The sequence below is a fragment of the Quercus lobata genome, chromosome 4 (assembly GCF_001633185.2).
Source record: "Quercus lobata isolate SW786 chromosome 4, ValleyOak3.0 Primary Assembly, whole genome shotgun sequence".
NCBI lineage: Eukaryota > Viridiplantae > Streptophyta > Magnoliopsida > Fagales > Fagaceae > Quercus > Quercus lobata.
This window is the reverse complement of record NC_044907.1, coordinates 96,575,795-96,590,999: the sequence shown is the minus strand read 5'-3', so window position 1 is coordinate 96,590,999 and position 15,205 is coordinate 96,575,795. Positions and strand designations below refer to the sequence as shown.

Sequence of the window (15,205 nt, the reverse complement as noted above, 5' to 3'; positions counted from 1 at the left end):
ACATTTTTTTTTCCTCCACTTTTAAAAGGATCCAATAAATTAAGTAATCATAGAAATATTACAAATTTTATTACATAGATAGGTCATACAAATTGTTATGTCATCAATTACAATGGTTAATGGGTATTAAGAGAGAGAGAGAGAGAGAGAATGTCAGTTTTAAGCTAATTGCGTGCACGTGTGTGTGTGTGTGTGTGTATATAAAGCAAATTTAATTTCAAATTTGAATATAATTTTGCGCATGTGTTTCATTTAATTTTTAAATTGTTCATGCCAATTTTTTTTTAGATAATTACAATATGCTGCTAACACCATAACTTTAATTCTTTCCCCCCTAGGAAAAAGTATTTTGTATCAAATGATATTACGTCATTCGTATCAAAATCCAATAAATGAGAGACAATTATGCAAAAATAACTAACCCGCCATTGTTAATGGTTTAGTTATTTTTTGCTTACATATCTCACACTTATTGGATTTTGATACTGCTGGCATAGTATCATTTGATACCAAATACTTTCTCCCCCCCTAGAACCTAATGCAGGAGCATCTTCTAAGTTGGTTTAAGATGTCTCTGTTTGAGTTCTAGCTAGCAGCCTTAGCTATTAAGAGCAGTTAGTTACAATTATCTTTGTGTTTGAACAAGAGCCTTAAGGCAGTTAGCTTATATAGTAGTCATTCTTATCTAAATTAATTAGTCTTGTTAATGAGTTACTTACTTTTATTAGATGTAACCAGTGTTAGTTCGACACTTGGCAAGATACTAATGGTTGTTAGTTGTAAATCAGATTGTATAAGTACTTTTGAACTCTCATTTTGTAACCATTTTTTTTAGAATTAGTGATTTTAAGTCTTTGTGTAGTTTTCTTTGGAACTTAGTGTTCTTGTAGAGGTGCCTAACCACCTACTAAGTGTTCTAAGCAATTATCATTGCTAAACAAACCCAAAACAGTTCATCCTACACACATTCCCTACACTAGTTTGGTAGCAAAGCCTGTGTTAGGAGTCTATATATTGTTTTATTTTGATGACATTTTAGTGTATTCTAAGAGCTTGAATGTTCATGTTGAGCATCTCAGAAGAGTGTTTGAGTTGTTAAGAGACTATAAATTCTATGCAAACACAAAGAAATATACTTTTGCAATAGATTAAGTGAGATTTTTGGGGTATGTCATTTCTGCAGAAGGTATCAAAATGGATTCTTCTAAAGTTCAAGCCATTCTTGAGTGGCCAATTCCCAAATCAGTCAGTGAAGTACAAAACTTTCATCTCTTAGCCATTTTTTACAAAAGATTTATCCAGAATTTCAATTCAATAGTAGCACCTTTGACTAATTGTTTGAAGCAAAAGAAACTAGTTTGGTTAGTTCAAGCCAATGGCAGTTTTGCAGAACTCAAGAAGGCTCTTATTATAGCACCTGTTTTGCAAGTCCCAGATTTTGAGAATACTTTTAAGCTGGATACAGATGCTTCAATCCATGGTATTGGGGAAGTTCTTAGTCAAGAAAAGTAAGCTTATAGCCTTCTTTAGTGAGAAACTCAGTGGTGCTAAATTAAACTATTGTACTTATGATTTAAAGTTATAGTTCAAGCTATCAAGCATTGGAATTACTATCTTTCCTATAAGGAATTTATTCTTAATACTAATCATGAGGCACTTAAGCACCTACATAACTATCTAAGTCTGCATAAAAGGCATGCCAAGTGTGTTGCCTATTTACAGCAATTCAATTTTTGCACAAGGCATAAGGCGGGTGTCTTAAATAAAGTGGTTGGTGGCCTAAGTTGAAGACAGGCCTTGCTTTCCCATATGCAAGCTTTGGTACCTGGCTCTGATGTGTTCAAGGAACATTACATGGGTGACAACAAGCTACAGCCTATTTTAGCTACAATCAAGCAAGGCAACTATGCAGCCTATCTTGGTTTTTATGAGAAGGAAGGCTTTCTATTCAAAGGAGTTCAACTTTGTGTTCCTAATTTTTTTAGTAAGGGATCAATTGCTGCTTGAAGTGCATAATCAAGGGAGGGAGAGATATGACTTTATCTTTGATGCAACATAAGTACTTTTGGAAAGGCATGGAGGCAGACGTGTCTAAACTGGTTCAAAGGTGGTTGGTTTGTTAAAAATCCAAGGGGACAGCCACTAATTCAGGCATCTATCTTCCTTTGCCAGTGCCTACCAAGCCATGGAGTGCATAAGCATGGATTTTGTATTAGGGTTGCCTCCAACCACAAGAAGGCCATATAGTATTTTTGTTGTACGTGGTTGACAGATTTAGCAAGATGACTCACTTTTATCCCTTGTAGAAAATTAAATAATGCTTTACATGTGATTGATCTCTTCTTTAGGGATGTCTACAAGTTGCATAGGCTACTCCATTCCATTGTTTCAGATAAGAACACTAAGTTCCTCGGCCATTTTTGGGGTACATTGCGGAAGAGTGCGAAGTAGCCTTGACTATAGCACAACTTTTCATCTTCAAACTGATGGGTAGTCAGAAGTGGTGAATCGAAGTTTAGGGAACCTTTTCTAATGCCTAGTTGGGGACCATCCTAAATAGTGGGAGGGATTCTGCCCATAGCAAAATTTGCTTTCAATAGTTCTATCAATAGAAGTTCAAATTATAGCCCTTTTGAAATTGTGTGTGGCAACAATCCTAGTAGTGTGACTGACTTGGTAGCTTTACCAATGCCCAAGAGAGTTCATCCAAAGGCTAAAGATATGGCAAATGTTATGCATCAAGTTCATCAACAAGTGAAGATCAAGTTAGAAGTAACCAATGCGAAGTACAAAGCAGTTGCTGACTTACATAGGAAACATGTGGTATTTGAGGTTGGAGACTTAGTTTGGGTGTCGATTTCTAAAGATAGAAGACTAGAAGGATAGTATGCTAAGTTGAGACAATGGAAGTATGGTCCTTGTAGGGTTTTGAAGAGAATCAATCACAATGCCCATGAGAATGAGCTACCTTCCCAGTTGTCTATCTCCGATATTTTCAATGTGTTGCACCTTACTGCTGTTGAGGTTCAAAATATTACAAGTATTGAAATCAAAAACTAATGGGCCCTCAAAGACAAGAAAGGCCCAATCCGTGAGCTAAAGCCCATTTGAAATAGGTAAAAGGAAGCCCAAACTCATAAATGGGTAAGCCATGGGCCTTAGAGAAGGAAGAAAAAGCAGAGGAAGTTTGACCCAGCCTTTGTGAGAAAAGCTCCTAAGGAGCCTAGAAAGAGACTGGACTAGGATACCTTAGAGTTGCCAAAACCAGGGAGGAGAATCCTTGGAAAGTGCAGGAAAGAATCAACTGAGGAGTTGGATAGCTCAGGGAAGCACGCTCATGGACATGAGGGACGAAGAAAGACATGTCCCATTAGCCGCCTACAACTCAGAAGAAAAGGCTTTGAAAACAGATGATGGCTTAGGAACTAGCACTTGATGAAGGGAGGCCTGGTACCTTGGGAAGAGCAAGAAGGTGAACTATGAAGGAAGGTGGTTGGAGATCTTTTAGTCTGATAGGGAGGAATCTGCCTATTAGAAGAAAAAAGACAAAGAATGAGGCAGCCAAAAAGGGGTTCTAAAAAGTCTCTCTAAAAGTATTGGAAAAGGGAATTAAATTCAACCCTGAGGACCCCCCAAAAAAAGGAAGGTCAGCTGGGGACTTTTTGGGAGGAAACCTCAAAAGAAGAATATAGTGAGAAAATGAGAAAAAGACCAGCCACCCATGTTACTGACATAACATTGGTTCTGGTACTTAGGGCAGCAAATGAAAGGAATCAATAGTATGCCAAAAACCTTAAGAATGTACTATAAAAGGGGGGGGGGGGGTCAAGCCATCAGCAAAACTCATTTAGCAACAATTAATTAGAGAAAAAAAAGCATTAGAGAGAGTCACTAAACCTCAGAAAAATAGAGAAAAGAGAGAAACACTGTAAGAGATCCTGTGATAAATGCTTGAGGATACACTTGGATTCAAAGGGATTCAAACCTCACAAGTCTTAGAAGCCTACAAAGAACTATCTAAGTCTGTGACTTTTGCACTTATTTGAACCTCGTGACATATCCCAATGAGAAATGGGGTCCAATGTACTAAAAATTCAATGTAATGAACATATCACTCTATTTTCTAAGGATCCCATATGCCTTTATTTGCACCTTTTAAATAATCATTTACTATTCCTCAACCACTTATTTTACAATATGTATATGTTTGCATATATAAATGTGTTTGTGTTATAGAGCCTATGTTTTGTGCACAAATTGATTCGTAATCAGCACAATATAGCTGCAGTGAACCAAGTTCAGTTCACCAACAAACAAATATAAAACTTTTTGGAGGCCTAGGATTCCCGTTATCACTTGGGCCTGGGTACTGACCAAAACAAGAACCCACAACTCCTTACCATGATCCAAAGGAGGCCAAGTGTTTTCTAAGAAGGGCATCCTAATGCAGGAGCATTTTTTAAGCTGTTTTAAGATGTCTTTGTTTAAGTTCTAGCTAGCAGTCTTAGTTGTTGAGAACAGTTAGTTACGTACAACTATCTTTGAGTTCAAACAAAAGCCTTAAGGCAATTAGCTTATATGACAATCATTCTTATCTGAATTAGTTAGTCTTGTTAATGAGTTGGTTACTTGTATTAGATGTAATCAGTGTTAGTTTGACACTTGGCAAGATAATAATGGTTGTTAGTTGTAGAACATATTGTATAAGTATTCTTGTACTCTTATTTTGTAACCAATTTTTTGAGAACTAGTGATTTTAAGCCTTTGTGTGCTTTTCTTTGGAACTTAGTGTTCTTCTAGAGGTGCCTAACCACCTACTAGATGTTCTAAGCAACTCTCATTGCTAAACAAACCCAAAACAGCTTAGCCTACACATATTCCCTACACTAGACCCCCCAAGCACTTTGTGCATGAGGATATGCCAATTCAGCTATAAGGCCATTGGCTTTATGCTAAAATGAATGATGCATTAACACTAACACAGAAGTCAAGAAAACCACAATAATAACAATCCTCATTCACCTAAGCAAGAATATCTCACATGCACACCTCTATAGTTCTATGGGTGGAATCCAGTTAGATTTTCAATTGAAGTCTAATTTTGCATCACATGTCTCATTTAATTTTTAAATATTTGTGCAAAATGTTTTATTAGTACAAAAGCCGAAGAGTAAAAAAAAAAGAGTTTAATCTAACTTTGATAGGGTATTGACGTAATTGTTGGCAATAGGAATTAGGAAAAATTAAAAATAAATAAATAAATAACTAAAATGGAATTTACATTTATATTAGACTTAGGTTACGTTTGGATCCCGTTGAAAATTGCCAGCATGTCTGCGTTTGGCTTCTTTTTTTTTTTTTTCACGTGTTTTAGAGACAAATTTCACTGTTACGGCTGTTGTTCATGAATAGTAGCTGTAAAAGTTGACTTTTCAGCACATCAGTGGGTCCCGTGCACCGTTCACAGGAGCCACAAACCTCACTTTTTAATAACTTTTTCATTAAAAATTGGTCTCACAGTACTATTCACACATTTAAAAATTATTTTGCTACAATATTTTTCAGTATCAATTTTTTAAGTTTAAGTATCAATTTTATATTTTCAAATATACAAATATTATATGTAAACTTTACAAACTTTTAATAGGCATTTAGTTATGCTTATTTGTAAATGTATCTCATGCCTATATACATAAGATTACGTGCTAGTTACTAAATTTAAGCCCAATTGTTTTAGTAATTAGCCCATTGACTTTAACATGCATGCATGAATAAACAGAAAAATGAACACAACCACAAAAAATCATAGTCATAGTACACAAAGAGAAAAACCCCAAGTATTGTGCAAGAAAACCTCTTAGGGACATCACAACACCACATATAAAATTGGAAAATGGAAAGCATAACAACACTGGATGCACAATTATTTGGATTTCTATGTGTTATACTCAAATCATTGAGAGGATTTGAAAGTGTCTTTGAAGTAACACAAAAAGACCATTCAACACTAAGTAGTATGAAGCTAAGAATTTACGTTGGCCTAATAGGCATTGAAATTCAGGAATGACAACAAGATGGGTGTGGGGCGGGGAATAGGAAACTCGTCATGTCTTAGTGGGCACTCTTGGGTACCCGCTCCCACCCAACCATTTAATTTTTTTTAAATAAAAATTAATTTAAATTTTATTTAAATTAAATCATACATTAAACTAAAACTCATAAAATAAAAACAAGTTTCAAAATTACAAAAACTTCTCATAGCATAATAATACAACAATTCAGGAATTAAAAAACACAAAAAAAAAAAAACCCAAATTTGATTGACCAATTACAAATATAACACCTCAATAGTTGTGGGAAAAAAATGTGTTCTTAAACTTCTTGGTTATGAATTATCACACACTCATTTGGTTGTGTAAAAGAATAAAAGTTGTCTTATCAAAACTTGATAGTTTTAGTGTAATACTAAAATATAGTTCATTAGGTTTCCAATTAAATTCAAAACACATAACTATAGTGAATTTAATTAAACTTGAAAAAGATAATTGTAATTATGTTTGACTATTCAAGACTGAGGTATCTTTTGCCCATTAGGCTAATTTCCCAAACATATTAATTATGTAGCTGGTATTGAAATATTTTTGTTTTGTAACCAATTTTGGATGTTGAGTAATTGAGACTCGAGTTCCAACATGAAGAACTAGAGCTTCTGAAATTCGAGTTTCATTAGAAAATATATATATATATATATATATTATCTCATGATTTTTTTCTCATAGAAATCTAGCCTCTGAGTTTTAAAAATGGTCACATAACAGAATTATTTTAAAATTGGCCATATATATAATATGTTGGGAAATTAGCTTAACAGGCAAAAAAGACTCCAAGACAACCATATATTTGAATTTAATTAAATAATATTTTAATGTATTGCACCTAAGAATACTGTACTTTCACAGTAGCATATTACGAAAAATTAAGATCATGTAATACATTTTTAAATGGGTGTGACTAAAAGTTAAAAATATCACTTTTAATATATATTTTTTTGATGAAAAAAAAGAGATAAAAAAAGAATAAGCAAAACTTAGGTAGAGTATTTATATAACAAAATCCCAACTAAGTGCTGTATCTAAATATTGCTAAAAAAATATAAATAAAAAGACTTAAAATCGTTAGAAGAACCAATTGCAAATCCTCTACCTAAGTTTTGCACAGTGATTATTACACCGGATCCAAATCCTGTCACGGGAGTTTTAAAAAAAAAAAAAAAATCGATGTGCCTTGCGTGACAGTCGATGGTCAGAGAGGGTTGAGGCAAAACGATAGTCGCAGTAACAGTTGTTTGTCGGAGCGCAATGCCAAGTTAGCTTCATCTCGAACAGAACAGAAGGTTCCCCTATTTCACATGCTTTACCTGTTTCACAATTTTCCATTTTTCCAAAACCCCATTTCGTTAATCAACACCCACTACTACTCTCAGTCTCAGCTATCATCCCATCCTATCTTTCCAACTTTAATTTTCTGCGCGCCAACTGTTTGCTTTGGTGTCTGTAAGAAAACTTTATTTCCCAAGAAACCCTTCTTTCTTTTCAGTTTTCAGAGATTCAGAAAAATAATTGGTGGTTTCCAAATACCGGTAAGTTGAATTTGAGAGATGGGATTGGGAAGGGGTGATTTGTCAGGCGGAGAGAGCATGAGCACGAGCACGAGTAGTAGCGAGGCTTCCTTACCACGAAGATTCCCACTGGCAGCACAGCCTGAGATAATGAGAGCCGCCGAGAAGGACGACCAGTATGCCTCCTTCGTCTATGATGCCTGTCGCGATGCTTTCCGCCACCTCTTTGGTTCGTTTCTTTATTATATGTTTCCCTCAATTCCTTCCACTCCTTGCAATTTTTCACCTTATCTTCTTTCAATTCTCTGGTTTAGGTACAAGGGTTGCTGTAGCTTATCAGAGGGAGGTTAGATTTTCAACTCTCAAACCTTTTCATTTCAACATTCACAAGTTCTCTAAAACGATTTTTACAGCTAAGAAAATGATTTTTGTTGTTATGCATTGTGGACAACATTTTGGTTGTTATATTGTATTTCCGGTTTTTCTTATTTTGCAGACAAAACTTGTGGGGCAGATGCTTTATTATGTGTTAACCACTGGTTCAGGGCAACAAACATTGGGAGAGGAATACTGTGACATCACTCAGGTTTCTACCCATTATTTGCTTTCTTCATATTCATAAATTTTGATGTTTAAGTTGCACACACACACTTAGTCACCCTGCAGCTTTAACTTCTACTTGATACAACCATATTTGGATGACATGAACCTTGTTATATGATCATGATTAATAGGTCAATTGTCTAAATCTTCTACCATTATTTATTTAGTTTTTACTTCATACTGAGTGCATTGATGCCATGTGGTTGATATGTTGCTACTTGTTCTATTTTCGATTGTTAATGGTTGTTTTAACAGGTTGCAGGACCTTATGGAATTCCTCCAAACCCAGCAAGACGTGCTCTTTTCATTGTCTACCAGACAGCGGTTCCTTATATTGCAGAACGGATTAGGTTCAACAGTTCCATCTCTTTGATTTCTATTTTTTACACATAATATTTTTGTAATTGTTATTAAGTTTGAGCCTGCATTGAAATTTTACTCATAGAAAGTGCTGAATTTCTTGTTTTGACAGTTCTAGAGTAGTTTCCCGTGGCATTGTCCTGGCTGATTCACAGTCTGATGAGCCCTACAACAACGATGCTCCAGGAAGCAGTCATGTTCAATCTTCCACTGTGACTAATCTTCCACCCTCCTCCACATCAGGGGTGTCTGTTTCTCTGATAAGGTTGAAAGAGAAATTCAATGGATTATGGTTGTATGCAGTTCAGAGATGGCCTACGGTATAGTTGTTATTTAGGCATCTTGCTAACTCCAGCCTTAATATATGAAAATATGATATAACCTTTTGAAACTAAGTCATGTTTTTATATGTAGTTTAATTGAATTACAACTTTTATTTTTTATTTATTCTTAAAGAAAACCCATGTCTACAAGGTATATGATGAGATTGTTCCTTTTATATTATTTTTTTCCATGGAACAATGTCCATTCCCTCCCCTCTCCCCTCTCTTCTAATTCCCTCTCAGTTTTAGTGCTTTGTATTCAATTTAGCTTCCTTTAATTGGGTGTTAGAGCACATGGTGAATTGCTTTTCTTATTTAAGATTTATATGTCCAGGTGCTCCCTTTAGCTCGAGAAGTTTTGCAATTGGTTCTTCGTGCTAACCTAATGTTCTTCTACTTTGAAGGTTATTCCTGTCTTTCAGAGTTTATTTAAGGGAGTAGAAATTCAAAATCTTACTGATTCAAGAATTTTTCTCTCCAGGCCTCTATTATCATATATCAAAACGTGCTGCAGGCATTCGTTATGTGTTCATTGGAAAACCATCAAATCAAAGGCCCAGGTATGAGCTTTTAAATCTTTTTTTTGACAAGTAAAAAAAAAAAAAAAAAAGAGCTTTTAAATCTGAATTCAATGACATAATGAATTTGACCCTTAGTTTGATGTTTGCTCTCTAAACTTTCGTCTTTTTTTTTTTTTTTTTTCCTTCCTTCTCAATCCCAGTTCACATAGGAACTTCAATATGTCTTGGTTTCTTAAATGCATTGTTATGTCTGGAATTTCCATGCACATGAAGTAGTCTGTTTCAATAAAATCCTTATTTACTTATCCCAAAATAAATAAATAAGTGCTAGACTGAACTTTTGATATCATGTGGGAATCAATGGTAAGTTTTTTTATTTTTTATTTTTTTATTTTAGTTCTTCAACAATACTGTATTTGGTTGTATAGATTTTAGAAGGACTAGAAGACTCGACAACACCGCCATACAAGTGCAAAACAAAACCGCTCAACTCTCCTTTTTTATATATAGTTATAAGAAATAGAGGAACGAAAAGGGTGGGGAGATGATGGTTTTTCAATTGTTTAGTACGAGAGAAAACTGTAAGGAGAGATTCAGTTTTATTTGGAAGGGAGGAGGGGGGGTGGGGTGCTTTTGATTTTCTCGGGTGATTTCTCTTGAACGTTTAAGTGCAACATTTTTTATCACTATCACCTTGTCTGTTGCAAAGAAATTTAATTGTCTTTAACCTCAAATGGTTTGAGACCACACCTCACCAAACAAGGTCACTAGTTTGAATCTCCCTTCTCCCTCTCCTTGATACTAAACTTACTTATCATGATAAAAAATTATGAGAAATTTGATTATCTTTAACCTTTAGTCATATGAGATCTTGCTAATCTAAAATATTCACTCTTCCAATTGGCTTCCTTGCAGATACCAAATAATAGGAGTTTTCCTACTGATTCAGCTATGCGTCATTGCTGCTGAAAGATTGCGACGTAGCAATTTATCCTCTATTGCAAGTTCAGTCCACCATACTTCCTTTGGGAGCCGTCAAAACACAGCAGGTGGTTTTTTTTTTTGGTAGTGCTAGTAGCTTTATCCACTAACCTTCTTTGTAGTCTATTAGTTTTGTAGGATCATACACTAGCTATATCTTGTTATACATGTATATTGAAGTTGTTAGCTATATGTGCATACATAATGTATAGGCATTTATATATGCACATTGGCAAAAAAGAAAGAAAGAAAGAAAAGTGTGTATATATTAGATAGGTATTTATTTATGTATATATCACAGGCCATATGTTAGCTTAACCACTAGATTGAACGAGAGATATCAACTTTATAAATTTAGTGAGATTCTGTTGGAGCACCTGAAAATTTCTGATGAGACAGCTATTTTATTTATTTATTTATTTATTTTAAACAAGACAAAGTTTATCTACAAACTTGGTTGTAACCAATGGTTACAACTCCACTTAATAATTTTTTTTATTGGATGCGAATTTTGAGAAATTCACCATTGGATTATAGTTTCTTCTTATATCCTCCTTGTTTACAAATTTTTTTGAAAATCAAAGGTTAGTAGTTATATTATCAATCAAATGTTTAAATTTCAAATTTTTGTAGTATAAAATTATATATAAAGGGTCTGTTTGGATTGAACTTATTGTTGCTGAAACTGAAAACACTGTAGCAAAATAATTTTTAAATGTGTAAATAGTGTTGTGGGACTTATTTTTAATATTTTTTAATATATGAACAGTGCTGCTACAGTGATGAACAGTGACGGAACAGTATGTGAACAGTAAAAATTGTCTCCTGAACTGTAAAATCACTGTTCATGCATAGAAAAAAAAAAAAAAAAAGGGCTGAAAACGTGTTGCAAAACGTAGACGTAGGATTAAGTTTAATCCAAACGCCCTCAAAAAATAAGTTTATGGGTCAAATGGTTACTAACATCTAATTAGCACAAAATTTGATATGCATATTAAGAACATAAAAGAACATGCAATCCAACAGTTAGATTTTCAAAATATGTAGTCATATTAATTTTTTTAGTAGGAGTTGTAGGCATTGGTTATAATTAAGTTTGTAGCCAAATTTTGCCATTTTATGATTTAAATAATATTAGTTCTTGATGAAGATGAATTAGATCCAATCCTTTTCATTACTAGTTCCATGTGATAACTCTTTTGGCATGTCTATTACTATTTTGACGAATTGTGTTGCCATGCAGTTTACTATATTTAATTTCTCTCTTCCATTATTGGGTTTGCAGGACGTGGTTTGCCTGTTTTGAATGAGGAAGGCAATTTGATATCCACAGATAATAATAGAGGAAGTTGGTTGTCTGATTCTTCATCAACTTCGGAGGTATATATTTCCAGCCTTCGCATTGGAGGGTATACAATTCTGTGATGCTCATTAATTTTAGGGCCTGGCTCTCTAACTTAAATAACAAAGATATAAAGCAAGAACATCCAAAAGTAATATCAAAGCACAGCACCAGAATTTAATGTGATTCCTTTGCAGGAGCATTCCAAGGGTGAATATGGTTGAAGTGCTTCACTTATTTTTTTGGTATACTCATCCATCCAAGAGGAGATGCGATTTTAACTATAGAGCTCATTAGCCAAAGTGCTTCACTATTAATTATAATGCAGAGAACATGATTACTGGTTTATAGAAATTGAATTCAATGCTTTTGCAGTGCACTCATATATTGACACTTGGATAAGTGGATAAGTCCTACCGTTAAAGAGTGTCCTCATGGGGTGCCTAAGCATATATAATCATCACAAAACTTAAACGTACAAAATCTTCAAATGTTGGCCCTTGTAGTGAATTTTGAACTCATTGTGTATTAATTTCGCGGTTATTCCTGATGATTCCACGAACATAAAAGCAGAAAATTTGGGCATATTACTCATAAAAATTTATAAGTCAGTGAGTATAGAAATGAGGGAGGAAAAAAAAAAGAGAGCTGGGGGTTCACCTCACTCTAATATCACAACTTCAATATCAAACATCTAACTGGTTAGTATGATGGGAATTTCCTGTTTTCTTGTGACCTTTTCCTAACAGCTTATGGATGTCTAACTTCATTTTGTAACTTCTCTGTCTTTTCCAGTCTCAAACGACAAGTGGAATTAGCAAATGTACACTCTGCCTAAGTAATCGCCAATATCCAACAGCCACATCTTGTGGCCACATATTTTGCTGGTACTGTTTCTTTAGATTGTAAAAATCCATGTACTCTGCTGGGCCCCCCCTCCTTTTTTTTTTTTTTTCTTTGCCATCCCTCTTCTTCCTTTTTCTCACTCTATTATTTTGTTTCACTTTCTTGTAGGAACTGCATTATGGAGTGGTGCAATGAAAAGCCTGAGTGCCCTCTTTGTCGCAATCCCATAACTCATTCAAGCCTGGTTTGCTTATATCATTCAGACTTCTAGCATGTGATTATGGTCTATTGCACAGCCCTAAAGAATGAATAAAGAGAGGCTTCCTTTAATATATAGAAAAGAAATGGAAAAGAAATCAAATTGTAAATAATTTTTCCCCTTGGGTCATTCAGAGGATGGCAAGGCCATTATTTATTAATCTATGAATAAGGGATTATTGACAATGGTGATTTTAGTTGTATCCTTTATCAAGTGTCAGGTATTTTTTTCAATCTCTAGCAGCAAAAATCAATGGAATCAATTCCCCGCCATGATTATAACATTACTCCCATATTTAGCAAGAGATTCGAAATGGAGAAAATATTTCGCCTTCTTGTTCTTTATAGAAGATGGCATGCTGCAAAAGCCATATCACAGGTGGTGAACTTAGATTATTTGTCAAATCAACACCCTCATTTCTAAATTTCTTTCCTATCTCATAAACACGGTTTAAGTTCACCAACAACGAGTTCCTTAAGGTAGAGCTCAGGTGCAATGCACATGAACAGTTTCATGTTCAAATCATTGTGATGGGTCACAAATGGAGGAGCGACTGCTCCATCGGCAATCATGTTCATCATTGGTGTTTCAACTTTCAGCCTGAGAGTGAAAAGAATATTAAAGGAAAGGAAAAAGAACATAGTGTCTGTAAATTTGGCAATCATGTTCATCATTGGTGTTTCAACTTTCAACCTGAGAGTGAAAAGAATATTAAAGGAAAGGAAAAAGAACATACTGTCTGTAAATTTGGCTAAATTTGTGTTCATTTTAAAGCCTCGAATGCCTACTTCGGTTGTATAGTTTCTTTCCTTCAGCTGTGTGCACTGTGGGCAATATAATTTTTTTTTTATTCCCCATATATTATTGCCTAGACCCTATTTTCCTAACAAATTTCCCACACTAGTTCATAAGGAATCCTAATGGTTTTAATCCTGTCCAACAAATTTCCAACTCCAGTAAACTTAACATTAGCACGCCCAAGCCTATTATGATGGGGTAAGTTATACTACACATAACACATTTTCTTAAGCAATATGGGACAATTATCCCAAATTTTTTTTTAGAAACAAACACACACACAAGGTAAAGAAAAAGGAGTTCTAACACAAAAGCACATCACAACTCCACTTAAAAGCCATGGTAACTTTTAAGGGGGTAGGGCTAGTTATACTACACACAACACATTCTTTTAATATTAAAATTTTCTTTTACTTGTATTATGAGCCAATTTGCTAGTGATAGAATATAGTGTGTATTAAGTTTTTCCAATTATGACAGTTAGAAAATACAGTAATGAGAAAAATAGTTTTCCCACCGTTCAAAATTTCAACCTGTAGCCATCTATTTTAATGTTATCCTTAATCCCAAATCAGTTAATCTCTCTTGAAGTATACAAAGTATGATCATGATCTCTCTTCTTGAATACAATGCTTATCTCAATATATCCATAAAAATATACTAAATCAAAATATATCCATACGATGATGCTTTGCAAACAAATAAAATGCCATATCAATCGTTGCTTAACAATGATTAATTTGACTAATTAGAAAAACAATTTGTTATTGATAATCTATTAAGATTATTTTCTATGTAGAAACTGCAAATTTTTCCACTCAAAAATATTATCAAATAAACAACTATTAGCAAAATCTCATAATTAAATTTCTATATAATAATATTAATAATAATAACTAGTCGGACGTTGCCCTGCTAGATGAACAAAGCCATGAGGACGTTGCCGAAGCATGCCACCCAAAGGGTCGGACGTTGCAAAGCATGCCCAAAGCGGACAAACATGATTGAGGGTGGATTCTTCTCCCACATTTACTTTTATAGTGTTCATGATTAACCTCACAAATTTGGAGATAATTATCAATGTTTGAGTTTGAGTTAAAGTAAGAAAGGTTGCCCGTCTGTTGCCATTACTGTGGACTTCTTGGGCATGATTTACGATACTGTGCTCAGTATTTTAGTAAAACAAAAACTGGGGTTGATGTGGAATGTGGCTATGGGGATTGGTTGAAGGCAACGGGTGGAAGGGCACGATCACCACAGAAAAGGGGATTTGTGAAGGAAGATCGTTGTGATGGAGATAAAGGAGTAATGTAGGGACTGAGTGGTTCACAGAGTACGGCGGAGGGGGATGAAAGCGGGTTTGGAAAAAGATGCAAGGGTGGAAGGGGAAGTTGCTTTCTAGGGCGGGAAAAGAGGTTCTGATAAAAGCAGTGGCTCAATCCATTCCCACCTATAGGATGGGAGTGTTTCAATTGCTCGGGAAATTATGTAATGAATTGGATGCTATGTGTGCTAGATTTTGGTGGGGCCAAATTGGTGAGGAGAGGAAAATAC

At 34.7% G+C, this 15,205-nt stretch overlaps 1 protein-coding gene across 1 annotated transcript; it reads left to right on the top strand.

Annotated features, from left to right (window-relative positions):
* The first annotated feature begins 7,287 nt into the window (after window positions 1-7,287).
* On the top strand, window positions 7,288-13,086 carry LOC115987745 (peroxisome biogenesis factor 10). The gene is made up of 11 exons (XM_031111338.1): window positions 7,288-7,847; window positions 7,933-7,964; window positions 8,115-8,204; window positions 8,477-8,571; window positions 8,694-8,901; window positions 9,239-9,308; window positions 9,386-9,464; window positions 10,341-10,474; window positions 11,692-11,786; window positions 12,544-12,635; window positions 12,763-13,086. Exons 1-11 carry the CDS (start codon window positions 7,658-7,660, stop codon window positions 12,863-12,865), a joined length of 1,188 nt encoding a protein of 395 aa, XP_030967198.1. The 5' UTR covers window positions 7,288-7,657; the 3' UTR covers window positions 12,866-13,086.
* Window positions 13,087-15,205: the final 2,119 nt, after the last annotated feature.

Excerpts from the sequence above, each read along its gene's own strand:
- LOC115987745 (XM_031111338.1), top strand. The coding sequence starts at position 7,658 with ATGGGATTGGGAAGGGGTGATTTGTCAGGCGGAGAGAGCATGAGCACG. Across the intron at positions 9,465-10,340 it reads CCATCAAATCAAAGGCCCAG|ATACCAAATAATAGGAGTTT; the intron begins GTATGAGCTTTT and ends GCTTCCTTGCAG. Across the intron at positions 11,787-12,543 it reads ATTCTTCATCAACTTCGGAG|TCTCAAACGACAAGTGGAAT; the intron begins GTATATATTTCC and ends TGTCTTTTCCAG.